We start from the raw sequence: 24753 nt of genomic DNA on the forward strand, positions 1-24753 counted from the left end.
TAAAAGCGTGATTACATTTGCTCACAGATACTGGGAAGCTCAAGTATGTGCAGAAAGTTCAATCTTTGCCAGAAATTAAATGAAGCATGAGGTGAAAGAAATTTCCATGCAAACAACTGTATCAAGTTTCCTTTGGCTTTATCTGCCAACTCCTGTAATAAGTTTAGTTTAAATGCCACAAATGCCTTTTAGTTTTTTAATGGCTAGGTTGAGATACTCAAATAAACAGGACGTCTGAAAGCATTAAGAATATAATTTACCTGCTGGGCAAGACGCTCTGCTTCTTGCCTTTGTCTTTCCCTAAAAGTGAGGGAAGAAAAGAAGTTAGTAAATCAAGCTCAACATAAGCTCCTCACATACCTTTGTTGCTAGGGCAATAGCTCAACTTACAGAGATCATCTGCCACATGATCAAGACAGCCAAAAATAAGGTCACCAAGGATGTGTTTCTGAATATGAAACTACCATGCTAATACCACGCTAATAGCTACATGCACCTTTCAGCAAAAGAAGCAAAGGTTTCCAAAATCACTTGATCAAGACTAGCCTGAAACAAAGGCCACTCAGAGCAAAACCTAATATGGCACACAGGAGAGTGATGTAGACAGCATACTGCACCTTTCTTCCTCCTCTTTTCTTCTTTCCTCCTCCTGTCTCCGCTTCTCCTCCAGTCGCTCCCTGTAAACACGTCGAGCAAGCTGGCCTCTCCGCTGCTTCTGAAGGATTATGGCTGCTTTCTTCAGGCACAGGAACTTTTTCCTACTGCAGAATGCTCTGTAGTTCTTCTGTATCACAACCACGTAGTATAGAACCTTTCTATACCGCTTTCTGGAAGGGAAAAAAAAAAGCAAATTTCTAAGGAAACAAGGAACTAACGAGCAGTCGCGAGAGGTCATGCCATGGTGACCTGCAATAATTAGCCCATGGTAGTAAACCAACTTATTATTTCTAGCTCTCTGATTGTTTCCCCATTCTTGTTCACATTCTCCTCCCTAGGAGAGGAAAGAGATTCTCTCATTTCTATGACAGCTCCGTCTGTGTCTTCATTAAGGAAATGCACATTACTTGTCTTACATGTTCTTAGGTCCCTGACAAGGAGATGCTAAAAGGAGAGCCCTGTGTGTGCACACATGCAGAGACAGAATACACATAGATGGTCATCCCACGCCTCTGAGAAGAAAGTTCATGAACAGCAGGATAGGTCTGTCATTAAAAAAGGAATATAGCTTTTAAATAACATACTGGTCAGAATACAAGGCCAGAACTAATATATACATGAAGAGAAATTACCTCATTACGCAAATAAGTTTCCTTAAACTGCCCTCAACTGATTTGCAGAAAAAGCAGAGAAATGAACAGATGGGATGAGCAACTCTACCTCATTCATAATGCATGGAGCCAGGTAAACAAGTGAAACATTAATCAGTTACCTAATGTCATGGTTCTTTAAGAACCAAACTGATGAGTTTTATTTGCCTTCTCTTTTCTTACCATGACAAAGCAAAGATAAAGCTGAATCTCAGCTGCTAACTTGGGGCAGCCCCGCTAGGTGCCATCCAGCTAGAGTCCCTACCATGGATCTAAGGCCATGATACAATTATATGGATACTGGCTGACCTCCAAACTTCCATACAGTCCTATTCATTATATCAAAACAATTCAAACTCCATTTTTATTCTTGGATCTGGCAAAGATACCAGCTGGTATTTTCAAAAGCCACTTACAGGATTTGGATGTCTGGTCCCTAGGAAAAGTTAAGAATTGTGCCAGAAGGATTTCACTCGATGTCACCCCACACATTTATTCCAAAGCTTAATTATTAGTATTCTCATCTCGTCACTTACCGGGCTGCATAACCTAAGATGTGTGCTCGGATAATCATTGCTGCCTTGGTGACTTCCACCTCTCGCTGTTTCTCCAACTTGTGTTCCAAGGACTCCCGGAGAAATACCTAGACAAGAAAAACTCTGGCTTAAGAAGTTGCGGAGAGCATCATATATATAAAGGACAGCCAGGGTGCTGCCGATGTCAGTCCAAGCAACAAGCCTCAGCTTTGAATTCAGAGACAAACATACCATTTCCTCAACAGAAAAGAAAAAAACCAAGACATATTTCTCTTAAAAGAAAATACCTGCAGCTGATTCTCTAACTCTGGATTTCAGTGGGAAGAGCCTGATTACAGTAATGGAAATTTTAATTAGGAGCAGGGTTTTTCCAAAAGCAACGTAATTACTGGATTCATTAAACAGCCTTTCCCACCAAAGAGTAACACAGGCCAATGAAATTTTAGGACTTAGCATGAACTTCCTGATTTTAGGGGCAGAAATACCACCCCAATAATTTAGTTGTTTCACAGTAACATTCAGCTTCACAACCCCTCATAAGCCTCACTGCCTCAAATGACATGGCTATAAGCCTGCAGAAGTAAGCAGAAATGAGAGTGGTTTCATATTCGGGTTAACGCGACTGTTTTCCTGTCGTTACATGGGGAGACAGCTGCCGGGGCCAGACACCCCACTGCAGCACTGCAGCTGTCCGTCCTCCTGCAGACAGACCACCCCCCAGGCTCTTATCCAAGCGCTAACCTGGATCACTCGCCCAGGCTGCCTGCTGCCTCTTAGAGGCAGCTTCAGCACATGGCATTGACATACACTGAGCTAACCCAGCTTATTTTGCCTTAAATGACTTGAACTGCTTCTCCAGCCAAGCAGAGGCACGGAGAATGCAGCTTCCCTCTTCCACCTGCCTCGACGTACTGCGCACTCACAAAGTGATGAGCTATCTGCTACCAGTGCTTTTTCCAGGTCTTCTCAACTTTTCCATTTTGAAGGCTAAGTCTGCTGGTATCAGCTATAGGTGGCAGCAGCCTGGCATGATGCTGGCTAAGACATGAGCAGCGGGACATAGCCCATTCAGTGACACTGTGATTATCTGGGACGAGAGCCAGGCTGCACACCACAATGTGGCGATGAGGAAAGTGCACGGATAGTGTAGGCTCTGCTACGGGAGGAGGGCTGCACAGATATCTAAAAGCAGGAACGCTTCTTTGAAGCCTTGGGTTTTCTCTTGCTGGGGGGGGGGGGCGGGGGGAAAAAACAACCACACAACAAAGAACCCCAGCCAAACAAACCCAAAGCAAACCATGGACGTTTGGGGGTGTTCAAGTAGAAAAAAAGATAGTTCTTCCCCTCTGTGTTTAGGGGAAAAAAGCCCATCATCAAAGCCAAAGCAGCAGCACTCCTGAGGAGAGGCACAGTTGTGAGTTTTGAATGTAGCAAGAAAGGGACTACATTTTACCACAAACTACCCAACACTATGAATGTAAGAATTCCCACAGAAAGTCCCCGAGTCCCAGTATCTGAGTTGCAATGTGCAGCTCTTTCTGTATAAAGCTTTTACTCATGGAAAAAGCCTTTTCTTTCACCCAGTGGGCAATCTTTCTTTGCTCCACACACACTAGCTTTAAAAACACACCAAAATTCTGCTGCAGAAAGGCATTCAGCTACTTCCTGAACGAAAACGGATGGTAAGCACATGTTAAGCCCAGGCTAATGCCTTTTCCTGAGCAGGTGCATTGCAGCTTGAAATGTAGAAGACAAGAAAAATTCACACTTAAGCGAAATCATTGCAATGCTGTTATTACCCCTGTTAAATAACATGGGCAGGACAGTGCCCCGTCCCACGTTCAGTCTGAAACCAATGCCCTCTTGTTCTCTTCTACAATAAGCTGTTTATGAAGACTTTTACAAACATGCACGCAGCTCCTGGCGGGGAGGCGAGCCGGGCCTACACTGAGGGAAGTTACAACAGAGCCCTGGCTCCTGACGAGCAGCTGGTTAAAACAATTTTGGGTTCTCAAAAATGAGATGCCAAAGCACTGTCCGGGGTCTGTGTATAAATATTGCTAATATACTACATCCGAAAGTATAATGGGATGCACAGCCTAGCTGTGTGGGTGAACACTTTCACTGCATTATTTGTAAGGCATCATCTACAAAAAATGGGGTAAAAGATTACTTGAATTGCCATCAGAACATTTCAGATTGTCTCTCTCACAGTAACTCTAAAATGATCAAATCAACCTTCCCAATAGCATCTCTGAGACTCCTTAAGCATGCAGAGGAATGGAGGAAAGCCTTCAAAACTATGCAGTTGTCGGGAGAAGAGGATGATGAGAAGGGGTGTTTCACACAAAAATCAGTCATATTTTACAAAATATTTCGTTCCACCCTATGGTAATGAGAAAGCTTTTTCACAATTCTAACAATTGATAAGAAAATGGCAAGTCTAACATGCAATTCAGCAAACTGTATTTCTGGATCTGTTTTTCATTCTGTCTCCACTACAGAAGCCCTGCGAGGGCCAACAGGAGTTGCCCAGAGGGAAAAAGAGAAAGCCATCTGCAGAGGCCTGGAGGATGATCCTTTGCAGTGATCACCTGATGTCTGTAACCCACACTCTAGTCCTTTGCACCACCTGTTTTTAATATCTAGGAAAGATCCTGCAATGGGGAATCTTCTGCTGAGTACACAATACTTTCACATAATTTGTTAAGTCCAACACAAGAGCACAAATTCACAAGAAGGAGGGAAGCTCCGCACACAGCTGTTGGCCAAAATCAAACCTGCAAAATGAGCACGCAGAAACACCTGGATTGTTTCGTTTCACAAATTAAAATTTTCTTATTTTAATTAAAATAATTTGCTTTTTTTTTTTGAATGAAAAAAGTTGCAGGCGAAGTTCAAGTTGTCTGGTAGGACACATATTGAGGTCTAATGTAGCTCTGAAAAAGACTCTCAAACTAGGATGGCAAACACACTTAGAGCTCAACTCTGCTACATGAACACTAGCTAAAATTCCTCCCCCCGATTTCAGCTACTGAGCAGATATCACGCAGGTGGGTTTACTAGTGAAAGTGGAGCTCCCTGCAGAACAAAAGTGTTACCTCACATGCTCCATACTTCTAAATATGATAAAATCCGGCTTCCGTGTTTTAAGCTCTTATTCTGACCAGCACCATGACTCGTAAGCAGTGGGAGAAAATTCAAGCGGACTTCTTCTCCATGAGTGACATCACCAGTCACTGTCTAAGGGCCTTAGACAGCAAATTCCCAGCACAACCATTAATTGTTGCTATAAGGGTTTCAAGAGCACCAATAGGCATGCGCAGCTTCTTTTAAGGCCAAAAGTAATTACCATTACAACTACCTCTCTGCAGCTGTGCAGCCTAAATCCTGTCCCCTCAGCTTTGTATAAGCAGCAGGCTCACAATATGCACAGTCAGATTATTTTACCTTATTTTTTCCAAGCTGCCATTCAGTGCTTGTGTTGTCATACAGACGAAGTAGGACGGCACACTTCTCATTTAAATCTTCAGGCAGAGGTAAGTTTCTCATGAGGACTTTATATCTGGCAACCAAAAAGTATTCATTACTTCGTTTAAGAGACAAGTTCTATTTTTGGCATATGCTTTTTTTGTTATGAGATTTTCACTTTATTCTTCAACATGGGAACGTTGATTTGGTACCCATGACTCACACCTGAAGTGCACAAGTCAGTGGGCTTACCTTTTATAAAAGTCTTGAAAGGGCCTCCGGACTGGGAAGCCAGCCCTCCGAATCCTGACTGTTTCCAACATCCCAGAATAGCGCAGCTGGTTTAGCACCACTGTCTGATCAAACTGGTCTGGCATCTAAAACGAGCAGGTTCAAAACAAGGATTTTAATAGCAATGGTTAGAGATGTCAGGGGAAATAAAAAGGGCAAGGTATATGAACCTGAAATGCACAAAAGCTAAAAACTAGCTACACAATGTTTTAAAGGACATCCGCAGTACGGAACATAAAAATATATCTACATGATGGAAATAAAATGGTAGGTACACAATATAATTTCCATAGACACAACATTTATAGCCGTTTAATCCAATCAGCTGTCTTTTTCTATTTCTTGTGTATTTGCAGGCCACTGCTCTGCAGAAAAAGTGTCTGAAAGAAGCACAGGAAGCTAATAGGTCAACAGCTACAAGCTTGCTTATTTTGTTTCTGTAGCAACTGACTTTACATCCCATATGCAGTCCCCATATATGATTCCAAACCTTGAAAATACACAAACACGGTAGGGTGATTTAGAAAAAAACAAAACCAGAAGGTCAGAAAAGATTTAACTTTTACTGTTGTGACACCTCATCTACTATGGACAGGGACAGAAGTGGTACCTCAGATCTCAAATGGGCTGTATTTCGATTAATTTCTATTTACTGCTATTCTTAACAGCAGAAATATTTTCATCTGTAAACAGAAGAAAAAAATCTGCTTATCTAAAACAGGTTCCCTTTAGTTTGCGTGCAGTTCTTTCAGCATCATTTTTCATTTAGAAAACAGGTAACCACAGCTCCTCAGTCACGAAAACCTGCAAATACTGATGAGTATGTTCCTGCCCCCTGGGAGCCTCCAGAACCCTCTTGTCCCACCTCAGAGTCCCCCGAGTCACCTGTACTGCCACCATGCTTTGAGGTAAACCAGCCACAGCCACACAGAACTACTCAAGATAGTCGATAGATGGAAACATTCAAGATAGTGCTAATCACTACCTTGCAGAACGCCGGCAACCCCAATACCCAAATAACACCACGTGTAAATACACCATTTAATTCAACAGCCCAAAAGTCCACTTCAACACACCAGCTGACCATCCTGCACAGTCATTTGCAGGGCTGGAGTACCGTGCTTAGTATTTCGCAAGAAGTTTGGAAGGCAAGGTCTCAAAGATAGAGTCAATGGTTTATAGAAGATTTGAAGTTCTTCAGCTGATGGAAATGACAGCAAGATCAAGCCCTGAACAACTGTAAATCAGAAGACTCTCTTGGTATTTATTAACTGGCTTTAATCATTCCTCTTGTGCAATTCAGCAAATGAGTGACTCCCCAAAATCTTAACTTCTCACAAGTTATTTCAGGAAGGCACAGACTAAAAAGTTAATTAAAAATATCTATTCTAAACTTTTCCATCAGCGTCTTCATGCATAAAACAAAACACTGTGTGCCAGTGATAACTCAGATTTGTTAATTAGGTAGCTTCAAGGGTATTGATAGATTACCTTCTACTCCCTCCTTTAAAAGGCAAAATGTCTAAACCTATATGTTGCTATACTTCCTTTCATTAATTTATTTCATGGAGCAGAGGTGGAAGACACCTCTGTCGGTGCAGCAGCCCTTCTGCACCGAACTGTCACGGGCAAATGCTTCCCCGGCACTCACCGTGCGAAAAGACCGTCCAACCCCTTCCTTTGGTGCTGGGGCTAAAATTCATATGGAAAACCAGCACAGCCCATCCCTTCCCCCACAGTCAATAGCACTGAACAAAAATTAAAACAACTCGTGTTTTAAAAAGTGGCTGGTCGCCACGGTGAGCCCTGCCCTGCCTGGGGTAATTAGCACTGCAAGAGGGCAGGACCTGATCCAGCCCGAGCGGGCGGGCAGGGGCTATGAGAAATTCAGCCACCACCAGCAGCTGCTTTTGCCTTCCCCGAGACGGGTGCTTTGCATCCCAGGGATGCTGAGGAACTACATCTGCTCTGTGCCGCTCAGGATGTTTGTTACATTAACGACTCTGTTACAAATGCGACTTAACATTTTATTTCCATACCTGCATGTCTAAAAAACTAATGTTCCAGAGGGGGGGAAAATGCCTTTGCAAATGATGCAATCTCCCTCCTTTTTCTCAGCTATGTGTTTAACTGGGATTTGGCCACCACTAGTAAACTACACCACAAGCAAAATCTTTGTATTTTGCTGAACACACAGTATGAATGTTTACAATAAAGGTACCGATACTGCCACGACTGGCATTGCCAACACTGTTTTCCTACAGCAGTCAGGTGTGTTAGGGAACTAGTCTTGCAAAGCTGCCCTTCGAAAGTCCACGCACACATCTGCCTGCTGTTTCTGTGCAGGTGGCTGATGATGCCAACGGGAAAGGGAAGAAATGAACACAGATGCACACATAATCCCAAGGGAAAACATATTCACTTTTTGCCTTGTGTAACACAAGGCTGATGCATGCCACAAGCAGACATGGGTCAACACACCTTTTTTTCTTTAACATGACACCTGCGTTTAGTCCTTTTACCCCGCTCGTACTCATTGGCTCAAAAGGTGATGTCTTGGCAAGACTTGCAAACAAAACTATTTTTGATGCGCTGAGGTAGGGAGGCAGATGCACAGATGGCAGTGGGGATACAGCAAAGCCAGGAAAAATTTGGACGCGTCTCTCACAAGGCAGCCTCTCAGTTTGCAAGGGAGCACCTCCTGCTTTGGGAGCCAGATGGCTGCTGTACCACCTAATCCTTTTATTGCCAGCCCCAGGCATTTAAAAAGTCAAAAGTCAGCCACAGGGCTGGCTTGAAACCTCATGTTCCTTTTTAGAAAAAACTTTCTATTTCCATCCCTGTTTCGAGTCACAGAGGAAGAAGCAACATTTTCACAACCTCTTTCCAGCAACTACAGAAGTTAGAAACAGCCCTGCTCTGTCACCGGGACCTGGGATGTCACGCAGCCACCTAACTTCAGAAGCCTGCATTTTACAGAAAAGCACTGAAACACTGCAGGAGATGTTAACACGGTATCACAGCAGGGCAACATAAAGACCATCACAATTTTAGTTACATAAGCATACTCATTCACTCTACATTACTAGTTACTTTTAATTACTCACAGACACATCAGGCTATTAAATTGCAGGGTCAAATCCTGCCCTGGCATATCACTGGAATTACATCTGCAACAAGTCTGGCTGCTTTGAGTAAACCAAGGGTGGTGGTAAGGGATGTGCCAGACTCCCATTTTACACTTCGAATACAGAGTACCAGAGGATACTTCCCATCACCTAGGGGTTTTTGACTGAGCCATCACAGCAACTCTCCAGTCCTCACCAATGAGGAGAGCTGCAGCAAGTCAGAGAGGCAGCTGAAATCCTAAATGCTAAAATGAATCCATGGTTTTCCACATCTGATGAAAACAACCAGAAGAAGTAACAAGTACAGTCCTGTGCACACCACCACAGCAGCCAGCATATCCACCTTATGACTTATGGCGATACATTGCACCTCAGGTAGTTTTACTCTGTGGATGAAGAGAATTTCAGCCTCAATCATATAAACGCTTGCAGAGAGGGATAGCCTTAAGCACAACTTCTAGTCAGTAGGACTCCTCATACTTAAAAAAATCAATTACATGCACATTTATTGAACCAGAGTACAAGGACTGTAGAGACCCGCTATTAAACTGCAGACACTTCTAAGACAGAGAATGATGACCACTGGAAGGATGCCCTGTGCAGCACTAAGGAGTTAAACCTGTAAGAGTACAAAATCTCTATGCAAAGGGTTACCTACGCAGCTTATGTCTTGTATCTATCACTCATGTGTGCCTTGTGTCATGTCATGTCTCGATGTCTTGTGTCAGTCTTGTATCTTTACTTGTGCTCCTTCAGACTTTCTGCGGTAAGCAAGCTAACTTCTAGATTTATACCAACATAACACAGGACAGGTCTCACCTCTGGGGTCTGCTAAGTTTTTACCAGTGTTGCTGTAAAAACTGGACTTGTTTCACAAATGAACACTTGGGAAGAAATTGTATTCTGTAGGAAAATTTCAGATAGACAACAGAGCCATAACTGTTTTTAAAACAATATGTCTTCCAAAATAAAAATTTGAATTAATTGCTAAAAGTAAGACTCCTGCAAAGTAAGATCAAATCTGTAAAAGAGAAGGCAACAAAAAAGGTCAACTGATAGTTTCGAAAATCGTCTAAGAGATGCAACTGACTTCAAATCAACTCAATTTTCAAGAGATTCTTCACTTTTATCAAGGAATGGCAGCACTGAACCACTCCGACACGCAAAATAGTAGACAACAGCTAGACTCACGTGGGTCACAGCCACGTTAGGGCACTCAGCAACACCAATGTGAATTTAATAGCTACAAGTCAGGTCTGTTCTACTTGATAAAGGTGTTTTTTGTGGTGCACTCTTTCATAGCAAAACTTGCAATTTATCATTTCCTGAATCCAAGTCTCCACTGAATTTGCGCCAGACAGCAGTGAAGCCAAGGCTTTAATTCGACCTGGAGTCTCTTCTGGGGAGACTGGCTCCTTAAGCTGCTAAACGCTTGCTCTGATCTGTTGTGAGCCTCCTCAAGGGCAAAGCTTCTGCCTGAAATCACAGTTAGAAGCAGCCATTAGGACAGACATCTAACACCTACGCATAATTTTCATGATAAAATAATTCCTTAGATTACAGTCTGACCAAGGCTTGAAAAAACACCATCCCTTTTCCCTGGACAGCACCCTTAGTGGAGACCCCAAGCAGCCAAATAAAACACATAGAGAAGACAACATTTTTGTTCTGTGCATCATTTGCTCTGTTCAATCATGGAGGACACCTGACTTCCCCCTGCAGAAATCCTTCTTCCTCCCTGAACTGCTGGCTGCCTCAGAAGAGTAGAGGCACCATAATGACACATTACAGCTGCCTCATGAATTTTAGGCAGGCAGGAGGAACCTCACAGAGACATTATGGGGGGAAAAAAAGTAAGAAAAAAAAAAACCAGTTCCTTGTTTCTAGATTTCTCTGTGACAGCTTGAGTAGGACTATGTCAGCTTTTCTACTGTGTCTTAAAAGTGTTTCTTTTCCAGGCTTAGGAAAGTGTTTTGTGGAAGACATGTACAGACAGAGAAAGAAAAGATTAAAAACAGGTAAGAGGATGTGAAAAAGTAATTTTTTATTTAAAAGCCAGTAACTTTTCTTAATGTCTTAGTTTTGTAAAGCTGCTTTTTTACTCCTAAAATGAAGTCTTGGCCATTTTACCCTGGAGAAAAGCAGCAGAAATTAAAAAGAGGTCAGTCTTTCCCTTCTTTAGTGGGTTTTGAACTTGTTTTTGCATCCTAACATGTAGTGATATTTCTTCAGAAATAGGGAGACTTACTAAACGAGATCTTTCTGAAACAGTCCCCATGGCCTTCTGATCTCAGTTTCCAGCTCCACAAGTCAAAACCAATGCCAGGCTTTCCTCCCAGACAAATCTGAATATCTGTGAATAAATTAACTTCTAATATAAAATTAGCTGAACTGATATGAAAATTTCTGCATGCCCACTGTTTCCCTTTTTAAAATCACATTACTCTCAGCAATTCTAATCCAAATTTACTGTTCAGCAGCCTTTACTTGTGCAGAGGATTCAAGCCAGTAACCTGAAAGAAGGGAAAAGAAAACACCTGCACTTGCAATAGGAAAATCCACTGCAAAGCCAGGATGGGCAGGGTGAGGGCAACCTGCTTGTCAAATCCAGAGACTTCAACTGCAGTGCCATGTTGGTCACCCTTTTACCTCCATCAAACCATTTCATCCCGTGCTCTTCTAGACATCATTTCTGCAGTCGCTTGCACTGTGAACTTTGATGGCATTGGCTTATTGAACAGTTTCAACCTCAGAATTGCTGAGCTTCCAGCACAAGGAGCATGAAAACCTGTGCACGTCCTGTCCAAGGACCTGGATCTTCAAGTCGTGCTGACCTAAGAGCATCCGTATTTCAAGGAAAGAAACCCTCCACGGTCTTCCCCAGCATGCAGCTAGTCGTAACTGGGACAGGTTCAGGTTAAAACATGACAAGTTTGATGCCTGCTTTGTTTAAGACATTCCCTTTCTGTCCCAGAGTATTTGTGTCCACATAGACAAACACCATAAGAGTACAGGAGAATAAAACCAAAGAACATGCCACAGCTAAAAAGTTTATTTGGTATTTCTACTGTACGGCACTGGCAAGTCAAGGAATATCTGGATAAACTTGAAATAACAGTAAGTGTTTTGCATGTCCAAAGTTCTCCTGGCTTTTATCCACACATCCACCCAAAACCCCATAAAAAGCCTTTAAGAATTACTAACACTGGTGGTGGTAACTTGCTAGAAAAAGAGCCTGGGTATATTGCAACAACACTTGTGTCTCAAAAAATTCTGCTGCAAACTCCAGGCCAGGTTTCACTGCAAACTCAGTAATGATATGCGGGCTCTTTTTTACAGTCTATACAGGTCTGAACTTGAAAGTACTGCATTTACCAACAGCAAGCGTTTACACAATTAGCTGATCTTCTCTTCAACTCCAACTACTGCATCTGACCTGCATGACTCATCTTCCAGCCCCAAGTGTTTCAGATAAGAGACAGACCTCAGAATTAGCCACTCTCATGCCACAGGTTAAAATTGCCCATGCTAAAAATAACACTGTATAGAAGGAACACTGTAATTTTAGAGTCTTTCCACTGTACCAAAACAGTCAAAGGAGGACACTCAAAAAACAAATATGAAAATGCTTTTGTTTTTATATTCAGCCTGTCATACAGCTTACTTGACAAGCAAGGATATCTCAAGGGTATTTTTAAGACAACAACCTTGAAGCAGTACATTAGCACACTGACCATCTGAACTAGTGTTTAAAGATTTCACCTAGGTCAAGACACTGCTGAGCTAGGTCCATCTACAAAGCTGCTGTAGTCATATTTCAGGTCCTGCTTGTCTATATATAATGATAAGAGCTTCATTGTTGGAAAAAAGATTCTCACGTGTTTCTGACCAGCCTGCTGCGATTTCATGCTTTCATCAACTAGGATCAATAAACTTACAATCCTGGAGCTATTTAATCTACTTTTTATTATTCATTGTCACCAAACTCTTGCCTTTCAGAGTAATCTTTTTGTTTGGCTTGTATGGACTAAATACTATCCCCCAAGTAAACACACAACGGCCTCTTTGCGAACCTACCTTTCTAAAGGTATAAAGGATTTCTTCTAAAGGAAGACAGAATTTGTCTATGTCTCCTAAGAATTTGTCTACTTCAAATAAGCCCGGAGGAATGCCACCTCCTCAAAATGACAGTGTAATTTCTTACACAATGGTTAAAACTTCATGGAATAGGAATGATTTGTTAAAGGCACAGGCTTGAACACTGGAGCTATTTAAGTTTTCTAAGTGCATGTTTCAAGCTATCTATGTAATTGCCTAAATTTTCAGCTGAAGTGAGCCCTTGTTGCCTGAATACATTATTCAGGGAGTCCATTGAAATGCACAGCAAGTCTCACTCACGGGCTTTTTGTCCCAGAAGAGCAACTGTGCGACCAGCCCTGTGAGACAGACAATTAAGAGCATTTGGGAAAAGAGGGATTTAAGGTTTGAAGCTGCTTTGGCAGAGTCTCACTGCACTGACAGAAAGTGTGACTTGCAGCATGGACCCCAGCTGGAACTTTTCATGGACCCTCCTCCTCCACCTGTGAGTAATCTGTTGCCATTTCATCTGAGGTCATCCTCACTAAAGCCTCCAGTCCCTGCAGACTAAACCCCAATCTGGCCTCATTCTCCCCTCATCATGACCAGTCAGCAGGCTTCTCCTGAAGAAAATCAATCAGGCTGCCTGAAAGCCACAGACATACCATGAAGAAACATGCTGTGAGGTGCTAATTGCAAGGACAGATGTCCTTCCTAACCGACTCCACGTCAAGACAGCCAACACCAACATCACCACTGTTCATTACAATGGTCCAGAAAACAACTCCATACACTGCTCCATGTCTGCTGAGGCTGTATACAGACCAATTGCAGATGGTGAAACCCTGACCCTCCATGTCAGCAATGACATCAAATAACTTACATGGACTGAGACCTCACCCTTATTTTTACCTTTTTCTTTTTTTTCTCAAAATTTTTCCACTGTACTTTCAGTTCTCCATGCCAGGCTTTTCATCCACACCTTACAAGTTTTTTTGTTACTTGACAGTTTATTGGCAAGCTGGGCATCTAAGTCCTTTTCTATACTTAAAAGCAATAAATCATGTTTTAGGATGGTTCCTCTACCATTATTTCTTCAGGTAATGATGGTTAATATCAAGCGTTTATTCCTGAAAGATATGAAGTTTCGTCAGGGGACAGAAAATTAGGATGAAAATACTTCAGAGAACCTGTTTAAGATGAATTTCATCTTGCATGGCCAAAATCTGACATAGCTGTAAAACCTTTTCCTGTAAGAATCCGTGTAAGAACCTAATCCTGTGTACTTCCAATTACTTGTAGCAACACTGTACTAGGTATCTCCCACTTGAATATGTGAATCCCTCCATGTAGCTAGTTCTCACTGAAATGCTAATACAGTATCACTTCAGCAGTACATCCTGAAATAGTATTGCAGACAACTTTGATCCACATTATCACAGCCCTCTTTGCTTTCCCTGGTGACACGAAACTGAGCAACCTTTTTTTGCCTGCAGCCGCATACAGGGGGAGAGAGGATACAGGGATATTGCCTTCTCTTCCCTGCTGCAGGTAAGTAGAAAGGAGGAGGTGGAAGAACCTCACTTCCAGCCAATTGAGCTTGCGATGCCTGGGTAGAGGGAACTAACATCGCACTCCACAGAGGGACAAGAGACATCAACCTGTGGAGCACAAGGAGAGCAGAAGAGGACTCTAAATCCAAATCTCACTTTATTCTCTGCTTGAGTCCTGGGCATCCACCTGCTGCTTCTCTAGATGTGGTCGCACCCTATTCTTTCGGGGCTGCACACCTGAATGCCATTTACATCTAGATACTCTTCTATTTTGGGGCATTGCTTTAAAGTGAATACTAAAAATACTCTGATACTTCACAGGTCAGTTTAGTGCTTTGTGGGCTAACCCTGTGCTCCTCAGCTATGTGACTGCTACTGAAATGTTTTGTCCAGTTTTGGAGCACAATAAAGGAGACCGCTACACTGGAAACCATTTAGATGTGAGCCATGAGACTAAAGATCTGGGTAAAACAAAGCAGGAAGGGATTCAATGAAAGCCTCGAGGAGCTCATCAATGAGAAAGCTGAGAAGCCTTGATAGTAATCTGGGAGTAGCTATACCAACAGCATACATTCAACAACAATTTTGAATATACAGCAGATAAAGACATAAAAAGCTGAAAATAAAGACAGATAAAGACATAAAGAAATGAAAATCAAAGCCAGACATATCCAAACCAGAAGACACACTTTTTTCTCACTGACTGTGTTCATTGGAAGAGCTTACCCAAGGTGGTGGGACCGTCTAAAGCCGCCAGACACTTCAAAGAAAACACGGGACGTCCTCCTTCTTCCAACAGGCATTAATGGTTTCCTTACAGTTTGCCATGCAGCAGGTTAGGCTAAAAGACCTAACAAGTCCCCTTTCGACACTCCAGTTGTGGAAAAAAAATACTACTTCTATTTATTTGAAGAAGCTCAGTGCTGACTTCTGTAACCTTTGGTACTGGGACTCCCAAAGACCGACTGCACCAGAGAGAGGAGCAAGATGCACAGCTACTGGCCTGCAGCGCCTGGTGCAACCCAGAACCGCGCTTCCCACATGCAAGCTTCGCTTTGGCAGGAAGCAAGTTCATTACTTATGCAAGTATTTGGCGGTCCAGCAAGGGAAGTTTGGCTGAGATTTTACTGTGGCTGACTGTGAAGACACAGGCTGCAGCACTATGGACTAGCTTAGATTAAGTCATTACAAAGCCTTCACACAGTCACCATGAAATAGTAAAAGACTCCTCCACATTATCAGCTCCCATTGTTAAAAATGGGAAAAGCCCTGCAACAATTACGCATCTCATCTCTGCAAACTATAAGGTTTAGAATAATAAAGAAGTTTAAATTGTCTTTAATTGATTTAAGTGTAAAGTGTAGTGTTTGTTGTATGGCCATGAGGGCCAGCAACTTCCTAGACAGAAGTCAAAATCAGATTCAAGCAACATTAAACAGTTGGCACTTGACTGCACCCCTTTTTCAACACTCAGGGCACAAGCAGTTTCTCCTTCTCCAACGCATTTCACCCCTGCACATGGTTCATTCCCTCCGTGGCCCATAAAAGACGCCTACAAAGCACAAGGCTGACGTAACACGCAGACTTGCTGCTCAGTGCTTTCTCAAGCAAAGAAACGTTCCAGTGCAATTCCTACGCCGAAAAACGTGGTTTTATAAAATTGTCTCCTAAGAAGCCCTTTCTCCTCTCCTTCCTGTATCAAGTCTTTTGTGTTTGAAAGCCGTAATGGGAAATCAGCCAGGCTTAAATCACAGCCAATATCTGATACGTGTAAATGAGGAATGCCACAAAATATTCAGCGCAACAGCTTTGGGTTGCTAGGACACCGGAGGTCGGGCAGCACTGAAAGGGCAGATTATTCCCACCCTGGCGCAGGCACAGGGCTCCATTCATGGCAGAGCTGCTGCCTCTGGGCTGCTGCCTGCAAGGGTGCTGCGACCGGCCCTCCCGGAGCACCCCAGCCCCCTGGCTCCCCCGGGACCCTGCACCGACCCCTGCCAGAGCGGCCAGCACGCAGGGCCCTCTGCACCAAAAATGCCCCATTGGGCTGCACACAGTCCTTGCTGTTTTTCATCACTACCGAGGGCTCGCTTCAACCTGGGGGAGCCCAGGACACTGGGGGGCTGCCCAAGATCTATGCGGCAACAGACTTGCAGTGGGCGGTCTGGGGATCTGCTTTACTTTTTAAAATATGAGGAAACGTATAACGCTGCACTTAAGATACTTTTTAAGTCTAGAGAGGGGAAATTCAAGTTTACAGAAGGTGATGGGGATCCCCGTGATCAGCACAGATGCCTACCTGGCTGACAGCAAGAGTTGTGTGACTTCCCAGATAAATGACCCAGCTCAACCCCATGTAATCAGTATGTTAATTACTCTTATATCTCAGCATGTCTCAGATAGCATCAGTCTACCTTTGGCATTTTTCTTAGAATTTGGTCCTTTGAGCTGTTGCTCTTGTATCCTTACGCATTTTTACATTACAAATTCAGGACTTGTCTTGCAGATCTGTAAGCCACTAGATAAGCGGGTATCAAGATTAGCGAAACATGTACGTGTGTGTGTTTGCAGGGAAAGGACAGAAAATGTAATTCTTTGTTCTTGTGTACATTCATTTCACAGAAAAAGGCAACACACGTGTTCTCCTTGGACTGCTTTGTTATCACACAGCGGTTCTGTCCCATCCCCCCATTAAGAGTTAGAAAGTCTCCTGCTCAAGTCCTTTGATGTTTCTGAGAACCACATCAAAATAACATTAGATATTTCTAATAATTCTGAGATTTCCATCCTAAACCAAACAAAAAGCCCCTTTACTGATTTCTTCATGTTTTACATAAACACAAGATGAAGGAGCTCTGCAGGTCACGGCTACCTGTGCTGCCACAGGGGCCACACTGAAAGCACAGGTGAGTCAACATCATCTTGGCTAGAACAGCAGGCAGCTCCTGTGCTTCCTGCAAGCATTGCCAATAATCACATTTGGTAGAGCAAAAAAACTTTGTCATCTCATTGCTATAGATTATATATTGTCAGCCATTAACACCTGCAATGAGAGTCACCATATATTTTTCCCCTCACAGAAAAGTTGCACAAACTACTTGTTTGTTCCAGTTCCTATACTTCTGTGAAATTGGAGTTAACTTTAGAGGAAATTAACTTAGCAAATCTATTAGCATGGTGCAGTTACCATCCAAAATGGATGGCAAGAAACCTCCCTTAACACCAGTATGGTTATCAGACTAACTTATTAACTGACCTACTACGCACACGCATGTCCAGAGAAAGAGAAAAAAAATTAATTTTAATGGATGGTAAAATTACATCAGGACCTAATTCATTTAACATTCAACCCCCTTCTGAATGATTTAATTGTGATGCCACTGTTCATCTATTTCCACAAAGTCTGCAGAATTTACAGGCAGGGACGCTGGTCAATGGCCTTTGTCTCTCCAAGGGAAGTTCCATCTTTCCTTAGTTACATGAAGCACACACTTAGTTGACTCTATCTATTTTTAAGATGATCCTGTGGAGAAAAGTTCTGCCCTTACTTATGGTTTTACAATCTGCTGCATCACATTTAAATAAGAATATGGCTTTTCCTGCACCAGAAGTGGATTTTTTCTGTCCCTCTTCCAGATTTTCTGATCATGGTGAAAAGACACGGTTGAAAGTGCTGACATACCAGCACTACGTTCTCCTGGGACTGGCCAGCAGCGTGGACCCCACACCACTGGAGCAGCAGATGTAACAAGTCTTCCCTCCTCTTCTGCACAGACAAGTCACAACTTTAGGCCAAATACACAACTGCAAGGGAGCTGCACATATGCCTCGCTCCTCTTCAAAGTTGTGTGACAAGAGGGATGGCGGCTCCAGATACTGTGTTACATGCTGCCCAGCACATCCACTTGGTTTTAGCAGCCTAAGCCCAATAATAAATGAAGCAAAGCACTGAGATGTGTGCTTAGAAATCATGGAGGCCAATGAGATGCACATGCCCTTTAAGAATCTGGCCAATTTGAGACGCGCTAGGTTGTGCACAGCAGTGGTCACAGGGAAATGGCAATTTTGGATGCCTGAACAACCACTTCTCCCCTGAGAAACTCCTAGGTTGGCTTAAATATACAACAAAACATAACCCTTAATGTTTGAGTCAGAAAGAGACACTGAAGGTAGAATCAGCTTTCTTATAAGTTTTCTTTTTAAGTGTTAAACCACTTGTAACAAAAATCATCATTTCTTCCTGTGAAAGACTACTTAATTAATGAGGCTGGGCACTGTTTCTTTTTGGCTAAATATGCACAAATGGTGTGTCTGGCAAGCTACAGATGGAAGTACTTGTCCTTTTCATGCTGAATCTGGGGTAGCCATTCATTCGAGAACACCAGTATGGCAGAGGATTTGGCATTTATCTGCTTTTCTGAAAGTGGATGTCTTCTCTCAGTCCATGTACTTTATCTCTGCTTGACTATTAAAAGTTTTGAGACCCCCAAAAGCCCCTGCTTACCACATACTTAATGTTTAAGATTTCTAGATCTTTAGACAGTAAGTTTCAAAAAATGCCACGATAGATCTTACCATGTAAATGGTGGAAATATAACATAGCGCTACAAGTTTGGTGACAAAGCCTGCCTTTTCTGCATGGCACATTGCACAGTGCTCACAGGCTATCCAAGGTGGCAGCCAAAATAAAAAACTTCCCAGTGTCCCGAATGATTTACACGGTGTAGTGGGCTTCTTGGCTCACCAGCAACTTGACGGACCTGAACAGCGTGTATGCTTACCCCGTGCTTGGGACTGAACAACGGAACTAATACTGTCCACAGAGCCAGAGGAGTCACGGTGCTACCACCTCCCCAGCAAAGCTCCCATGAGCTGCACCAACTGCCCAGCTCCCTATTGTCTGATTGTGGAACGCATATCAGGAACGTGGAGGAGACGAACCAACCTCAGCAACCTCAAACCTCATCATGCATCAGCCAAAACCTTCCTGTAGTTTAGGCTGCCTGCCCTCTCACGGCTACAACTCAGCTGCTGTCCTGAAACACGGACTTTGCACTCACTACATTCCACTTCATACAACTGAAACCACAACCTCACTTCTGTAATTCTAAGGACGGGATTATGAACGATCCTGCCTCGCTTCTTAGGCTTATAAACTGCCTAAAACCACCAGAAACAGTAAATTATGAGTGTAAGTTAGACAACAAAGGTAAGATGCTTTGATGCGCTTTCAGCAAGAATTTAATGTGTAAAGTTTCATCTTATGAGGTGACTGCAGACGTTCTGAAGCGTACTTAGGCTTCAGAAATTTATCACAGTGAGGTTTTCCCCCATGAATTCTTACCTTCTTCACCACATCCCATGACTGAATTAAGAAAAGCCACATACATATACACGTGTAAACAGATAGGTACAGTTAAAGAGAAAAAAGTTCAGCAACTGACCCAATCTACTCTTAAATAACACTACCATCTGCCCTTGACATGGATTTTGTGTTCTGAGGGTAGCTCTGACAAAGATCTGTGAATAGCTAGGATGGTACTATAACTTTCAGATAATTCTTAATGGTGGTAATCTAGCTGTACTGGACAAAAAAATAATTGTTGTCATGCTTCCATTTATGTTACAAGTTGTAAATGTATTTTTTTGAATAAGCCAACAAATGAGAAACAAAACAAAACTAATCTTTTTTATGAAACCAAGCAGTTTTAGCAAAAGAAATACTTAATACATATCATTAGTGTTCCACAAAACAAAAATACCTGCATTTTGACCTACCACTGCTTTTACCACTTGGGGTTTAAAAGGATGCATCTTAACATCATTAAGAAGAACAACTACAAGTTATGAGAACTCCCTTTCCCAGTCCCATAGGCACTTTATCAGATCATATCTCCTCCATATGGATTTGCAAGGCAAATCTAGGGTTGCTCTTCTTGAGACCAGAATAAAGCTCCCATAGACTTCAGTGATGCAGGATCAAACTCATTCCCTTCATAACAGGTTCTCTCAAGTAATTTTATCCTAATTTGCTACCTTGTGGCTGAATTCTAATGTTTGCAGAGGCAAACTCTTTAGGTGGGAAAGCAAGGAGCAAAATGCAGATCCCAGAGGCAAAGTCAACCAGTGGTGAAGAACACAGCTATTTTACCTGCTGGGTTGTGTTGGGGGGTTTATTTCATCGGGGGTGGAAGGAGGAGTTGACACAGCAAAGAAAGTCAAAATATACTGCTGTTATAATATCCTTTCCATTACTACTGTAATTAATTATTTTCATGCATATTCCATTTCTTGTATTTCTATGGTGAAAGAATTACTATCTCAAATGTGCCCCATCAAGTTTCTCCAGTAAAACTCCAAAATTAATTTATACTTCTTGGTGCTGTAGATATCTTGCTGGACTCCCCCCACTCGCCAGCACACTTGCCCCCAGTGTTGCTTTCTTATCATGTAATCAAAGCAAAACTACAGCCATGCCTTCTTCTGCCTTAATAAGATACAGGAATACTACGGTCCTAAATTTTACATTGCTGGTTTTCCTGAATCTGTGCCACAGATTGCTGAACAACAGAAAAGATCTTTCTCCAGAAAGCAGCTCATCACTATAACACAGGTCTTCCCTCCTCTGTGCACACAGCTCTACTTCTGCTGAATTCTTCCCTGCTCTGTGAACAATCTTTCCTTTAACTTTCAAACAGAGTGTGATTTATTAAAGCAGACCGCTTGGCAGTAAAGCTCCCCTCGCATTCAAAAACATGATTAGACCACTAAATTTAGTCATTTTTTCATAAACCCGATTCTGCTTGCAGTTACCCTCTTTCAAAGTAAAAACAAGCCCAGAAACATCTCCAGTACAGCTTGCTCAGCCAAACTGCAGGCACTTTCTTTTCTCTTTCTACAAGTCCACTGCAGCTCCAAGTATGCAAGATTAAAATTATTTTAAAACCTGCGTGAATTAACCCCCTTACCTTTTAAGGCTTTTCCACCCTTCAGCGTTCGCCCATTGTGAAAAACTGAATCTTTAGCAGTTGCGGCTATGCACACACACACAGACAGCACAGAACAGGGCTTTCTTCAGCTCACTGGTATTTCAAGTCTTTCATGTGATATCTTTGGCTGTACTTGCTTAATTCATTCCTGCTGCTACTCAAAGGAAGTCAAGCCTAGCGAGGGCTGGCTCTACAGCAGTCGCTGTAGATATTCCTGACTAACAGGACACAAGGGCTAATCTCACCTTATAGGCATCAAGAATGTAAATATATTTCACAGCCAACAAATTCCTAAACCTTAAGAGATAAAATGCACAAAATGCCCTAAGACACAGTTTAGCGAGGGAGTTACGAACACTGAAGTTTTTGCGACAGAACAATACCCTCTACTCCAGCTATGCTTCTGGAGCTCTAAGGTTGGCTATTTATCATGGACTGTGCATATTCCCTTGAAGTAGTTACCATGAGAACACAGCAAACAGGATTTGAATGTAAATTGCCATCTAGAGATGTGGGGGGATTTTTTTTTGTTGTAGTAAAAAAAAGAAAACTTCCAAGGCTTGATGAAGTACACACTTTTTCTGTGCATACATTTGCATGACAATGCTTGTGATTCAAATACTTGTTAGAGTACACAAGAAGGAAGAAAATCCAAGTTATTTGCTCAGTATTTATAAAAAGCAGATACTTCAGACTGGGGATCAGTAGTTGCGGTTCCACAAATGCCCATCCATGTTACACAGACACATATGTAGGAGTTCATTAAACACAAAAAACGCATCAGGTGGCACAAAATGCAGAATTATTGGAGTGTCTGAGGTCAGCCGGAGGGGGTAAGACCCTCTGCTGCTGACAGATCAATCGCTACACTGGTTGAAATTCCTCTCACTTCTAAATATTACACTTAACTACACAGCAAGCGTTGCACTTCAAGAATACCCCACCTCTAAGCATTTTGTTTTACCCCAGAATGGTTCTCGTACTTTGCTGTTCAGGCCACCTCCTCTCAAGTCCTTCCTGAAGCAGCGTTTGCTCCCCATGCATCCCCCACCCTGCTCACAAGAGCACACTGCCACAGTTACTATCTGAGATCCAAAAATGACTCCCACCGCTGGTGGACAGACTCCTACCAAATGGTCTTTCCAGGAAACTTGGCAGCTGTGCACGTACGTGCTGCAGAACATGCAAAAATCTGTTTGCCTGCACTGCCTGGAGTTTGATGCAATCTTTACAGCACAGTGTCTGCTCCCTCCCCGGCAGCACCCCATGTCAGCTCTCCATCCCCAGCCTTCAGCACCTCAGATTTAAACTCCTTACACCACGGTCACTGAAAGACAAACTCTAATACGCTTAGCGAAAGGATGCTTAGTCAGCCCTGCTTAGTAAACAACAAACCTTGATGAAGAAAAAGGACATGCCTGTCTGGGTGATTGCCTGGAGAGAAGAATGACCTACTTCAGCCCAGCAAGCAGCAACGCTCTGAGATGGGGACAAAGGGACAACCCAGTGGCTCCTGGGCAGCGTAACTGACACGCTGCACTGCAGAAGCGATGGGAGCGATCTGTCGGAGGTGACACAGAAGGCAGGCACTGCCTGTGCAGCGTGAAACTCCTTGCAGGAATCATCTTGTTCTTTCAGCCAGGGATTCAGATCCACACGTAACATTACTGCCGGCACTTTGCGAGCAGGAGCGATTGCTTTCCTCACACCCACTCTCCTTATCACTTTTACCTAAGGAGTCTTCCAGCATCTGACCTAATTACTCAAGTGATGTGCCAGAAAATGATGCAGCTGGGACACGCTGTACAAGTCTTGATTTGAAGCTATGTAATTCTGCAAAACCCAAGGCGACAAGATCCAGGTAGCTGAATTAAGCAGCGTCAGCTGGGCATGATGCCACACCTTACGACTGCGCCTTCCTGATTACGAACAATAAAGCCTTATGAGCTAGTTAAAGGGCTAAGGATAAATAGTTTGTATTTGGCCCCGTGCACTTGTTGGCCTGTGAGATCAGGCCAACGTGCTGTTTTTGGGAAACGGTTGCTCTCCTCCCAAAGGAGGAGCCTGCACAGCAGCTCCCGGAGCCTGACCCAGGCTGCCCCAGCAAGCCCGATCTGTGCTCAGAGCCTGTGGCTGCGCTTCCTCCAGAAGCAATGACAGCAGTAACTGGCAGCCAGAAAGCCTTCTTAAAAAAAAGTATTTATTGAGAACAACTGAGATTAAAGAGAGGTTTTTAAAATAGGCAGTAAGGATCTCTAATACATGAGCTGTTTATACAACTTTAAGTTAATACTACTAGACCTTAACTTTCTCCAGATCGTACTGCACACACCCAGCAGCTGTACCTGGGCCATATAATCTATTCCCTTTACTTTCAAAGTATGACAGAGTAGCTATTAACTTGATGACCAGGGTTCCTATTCCCTTTTTCTTACGAATAGCCAGTCAAATTTACCCTGTGATTTGCTGGGTCCCAGCACAAGAGAACACTGCAGCTTCACTACAGAAGGGCTACCCCGGGGCTCTGGCAACTAAATGAGGAAACCATAAGGATACCTCCATTTAGGCCCTAACGCTTTATCGCTTTTAACTGCTGGGCTCAGCATCTTTAAAAACCCACAAAGGCATCTATTCCCCAGTAAGGAGACCCAGAGCCTTCTAAGTGACTGAGGTTGGTGTATAAAGCAAAGTGTAAGGTATAAGTTGTGGATACAACTGCAGTAGGATGTGCATAGAAAGTTTGAAGCTGTACTACTTTATTAAGGATAATTTAAAAAATAAAGTTCTATGCAGATGCTTAGCAAGCCTGTGCTGAAGGTATAGTAGAATACCCTTGAAGTTCAGACTCTCCCTCCCTGCACCTTTCAAGGTTTTATGTCAGTGCTGTTCTTAATGCAGCAGCATTAGATCTGCACTGCCTTTATCTGTATTTCTGCAAAAAAAAAGAGAAATCTCACTACAAGGCAAACTCAGTAATTCATACAGTCAAGGCTCGATATGACATATTGCAATTCCAGCTTGACAAACAGTTCACATACTGCATTCATTGAACTTGTACCTGCTCCACACCCTGCACACAATCATCCTCGCAGATGGGGCCAAGCTGTTCTCTCATTGTTCCTTTGTACCACGTTCCTGAGCTGTACTTCTAACTGATGTTTAGGCTGGTATCATGCTATACTTACCTTTGCAATGATTCAGAGCTATTTTAATAGCACAAGTTTAATTCAGACGCCAAGCGAAATAGGTTTGCATCTTATTTCATATTAGGGGACATACTAGTTGGTATTCCAGGGTGTCTCATGACCTATGCCTCAAAGTACATTGCAGGTGCCAATAGCCATACCTTGATCCCTTTAAATGGCTCTGTCCCCAGAAGCGATGTTAGCAATCTTATTGCC

General features: G+C 42.9%; 1 protein-coding gene across 5 annotated transcripts in view; it reads right to left on the reverse strand.

Annotated features, from left to right (window-relative positions):
• Positions 1-24753, reverse strand: part of MYO10 (myosin X) — a 228795-nt gene that overhangs the window by 27427 nt on the left and 176615 nt on the right. For all 5 annotated transcript variants that reach the window (XM_064443415.1, XM_064443416.1, XM_064443418.1 and 2 more), the window contains 5 exons: positions 5567-5691; positions 5294-5408; positions 1844-1950; positions 618-827; positions 261-300 (listed from right to left, as the gene is read on the reverse strand). In XM_064443415.1, coding sequence (XP_064299485.1) covers positions 261-300; positions 618-827; positions 1844-1950; positions 5294-5408; positions 5567-5691 — 597 coding nt within the window. The remainder of the gene's footprint in view (positions 1-260; positions 301-617; positions 828-1843; positions 1951-5293; positions 5409-5566; positions 5692-24753) is intronic.

This window comes from Phalacrocorax carbo, chromosome 2 (assembly GCF_963921805.1).
Source record: "Phalacrocorax carbo chromosome 2, bPhaCar2.1, whole genome shotgun sequence".
Lineage (NCBI taxonomy): Eukaryota > Metazoa > Chordata > Aves > Suliformes > Phalacrocoracidae > Phalacrocorax > Phalacrocorax carbo.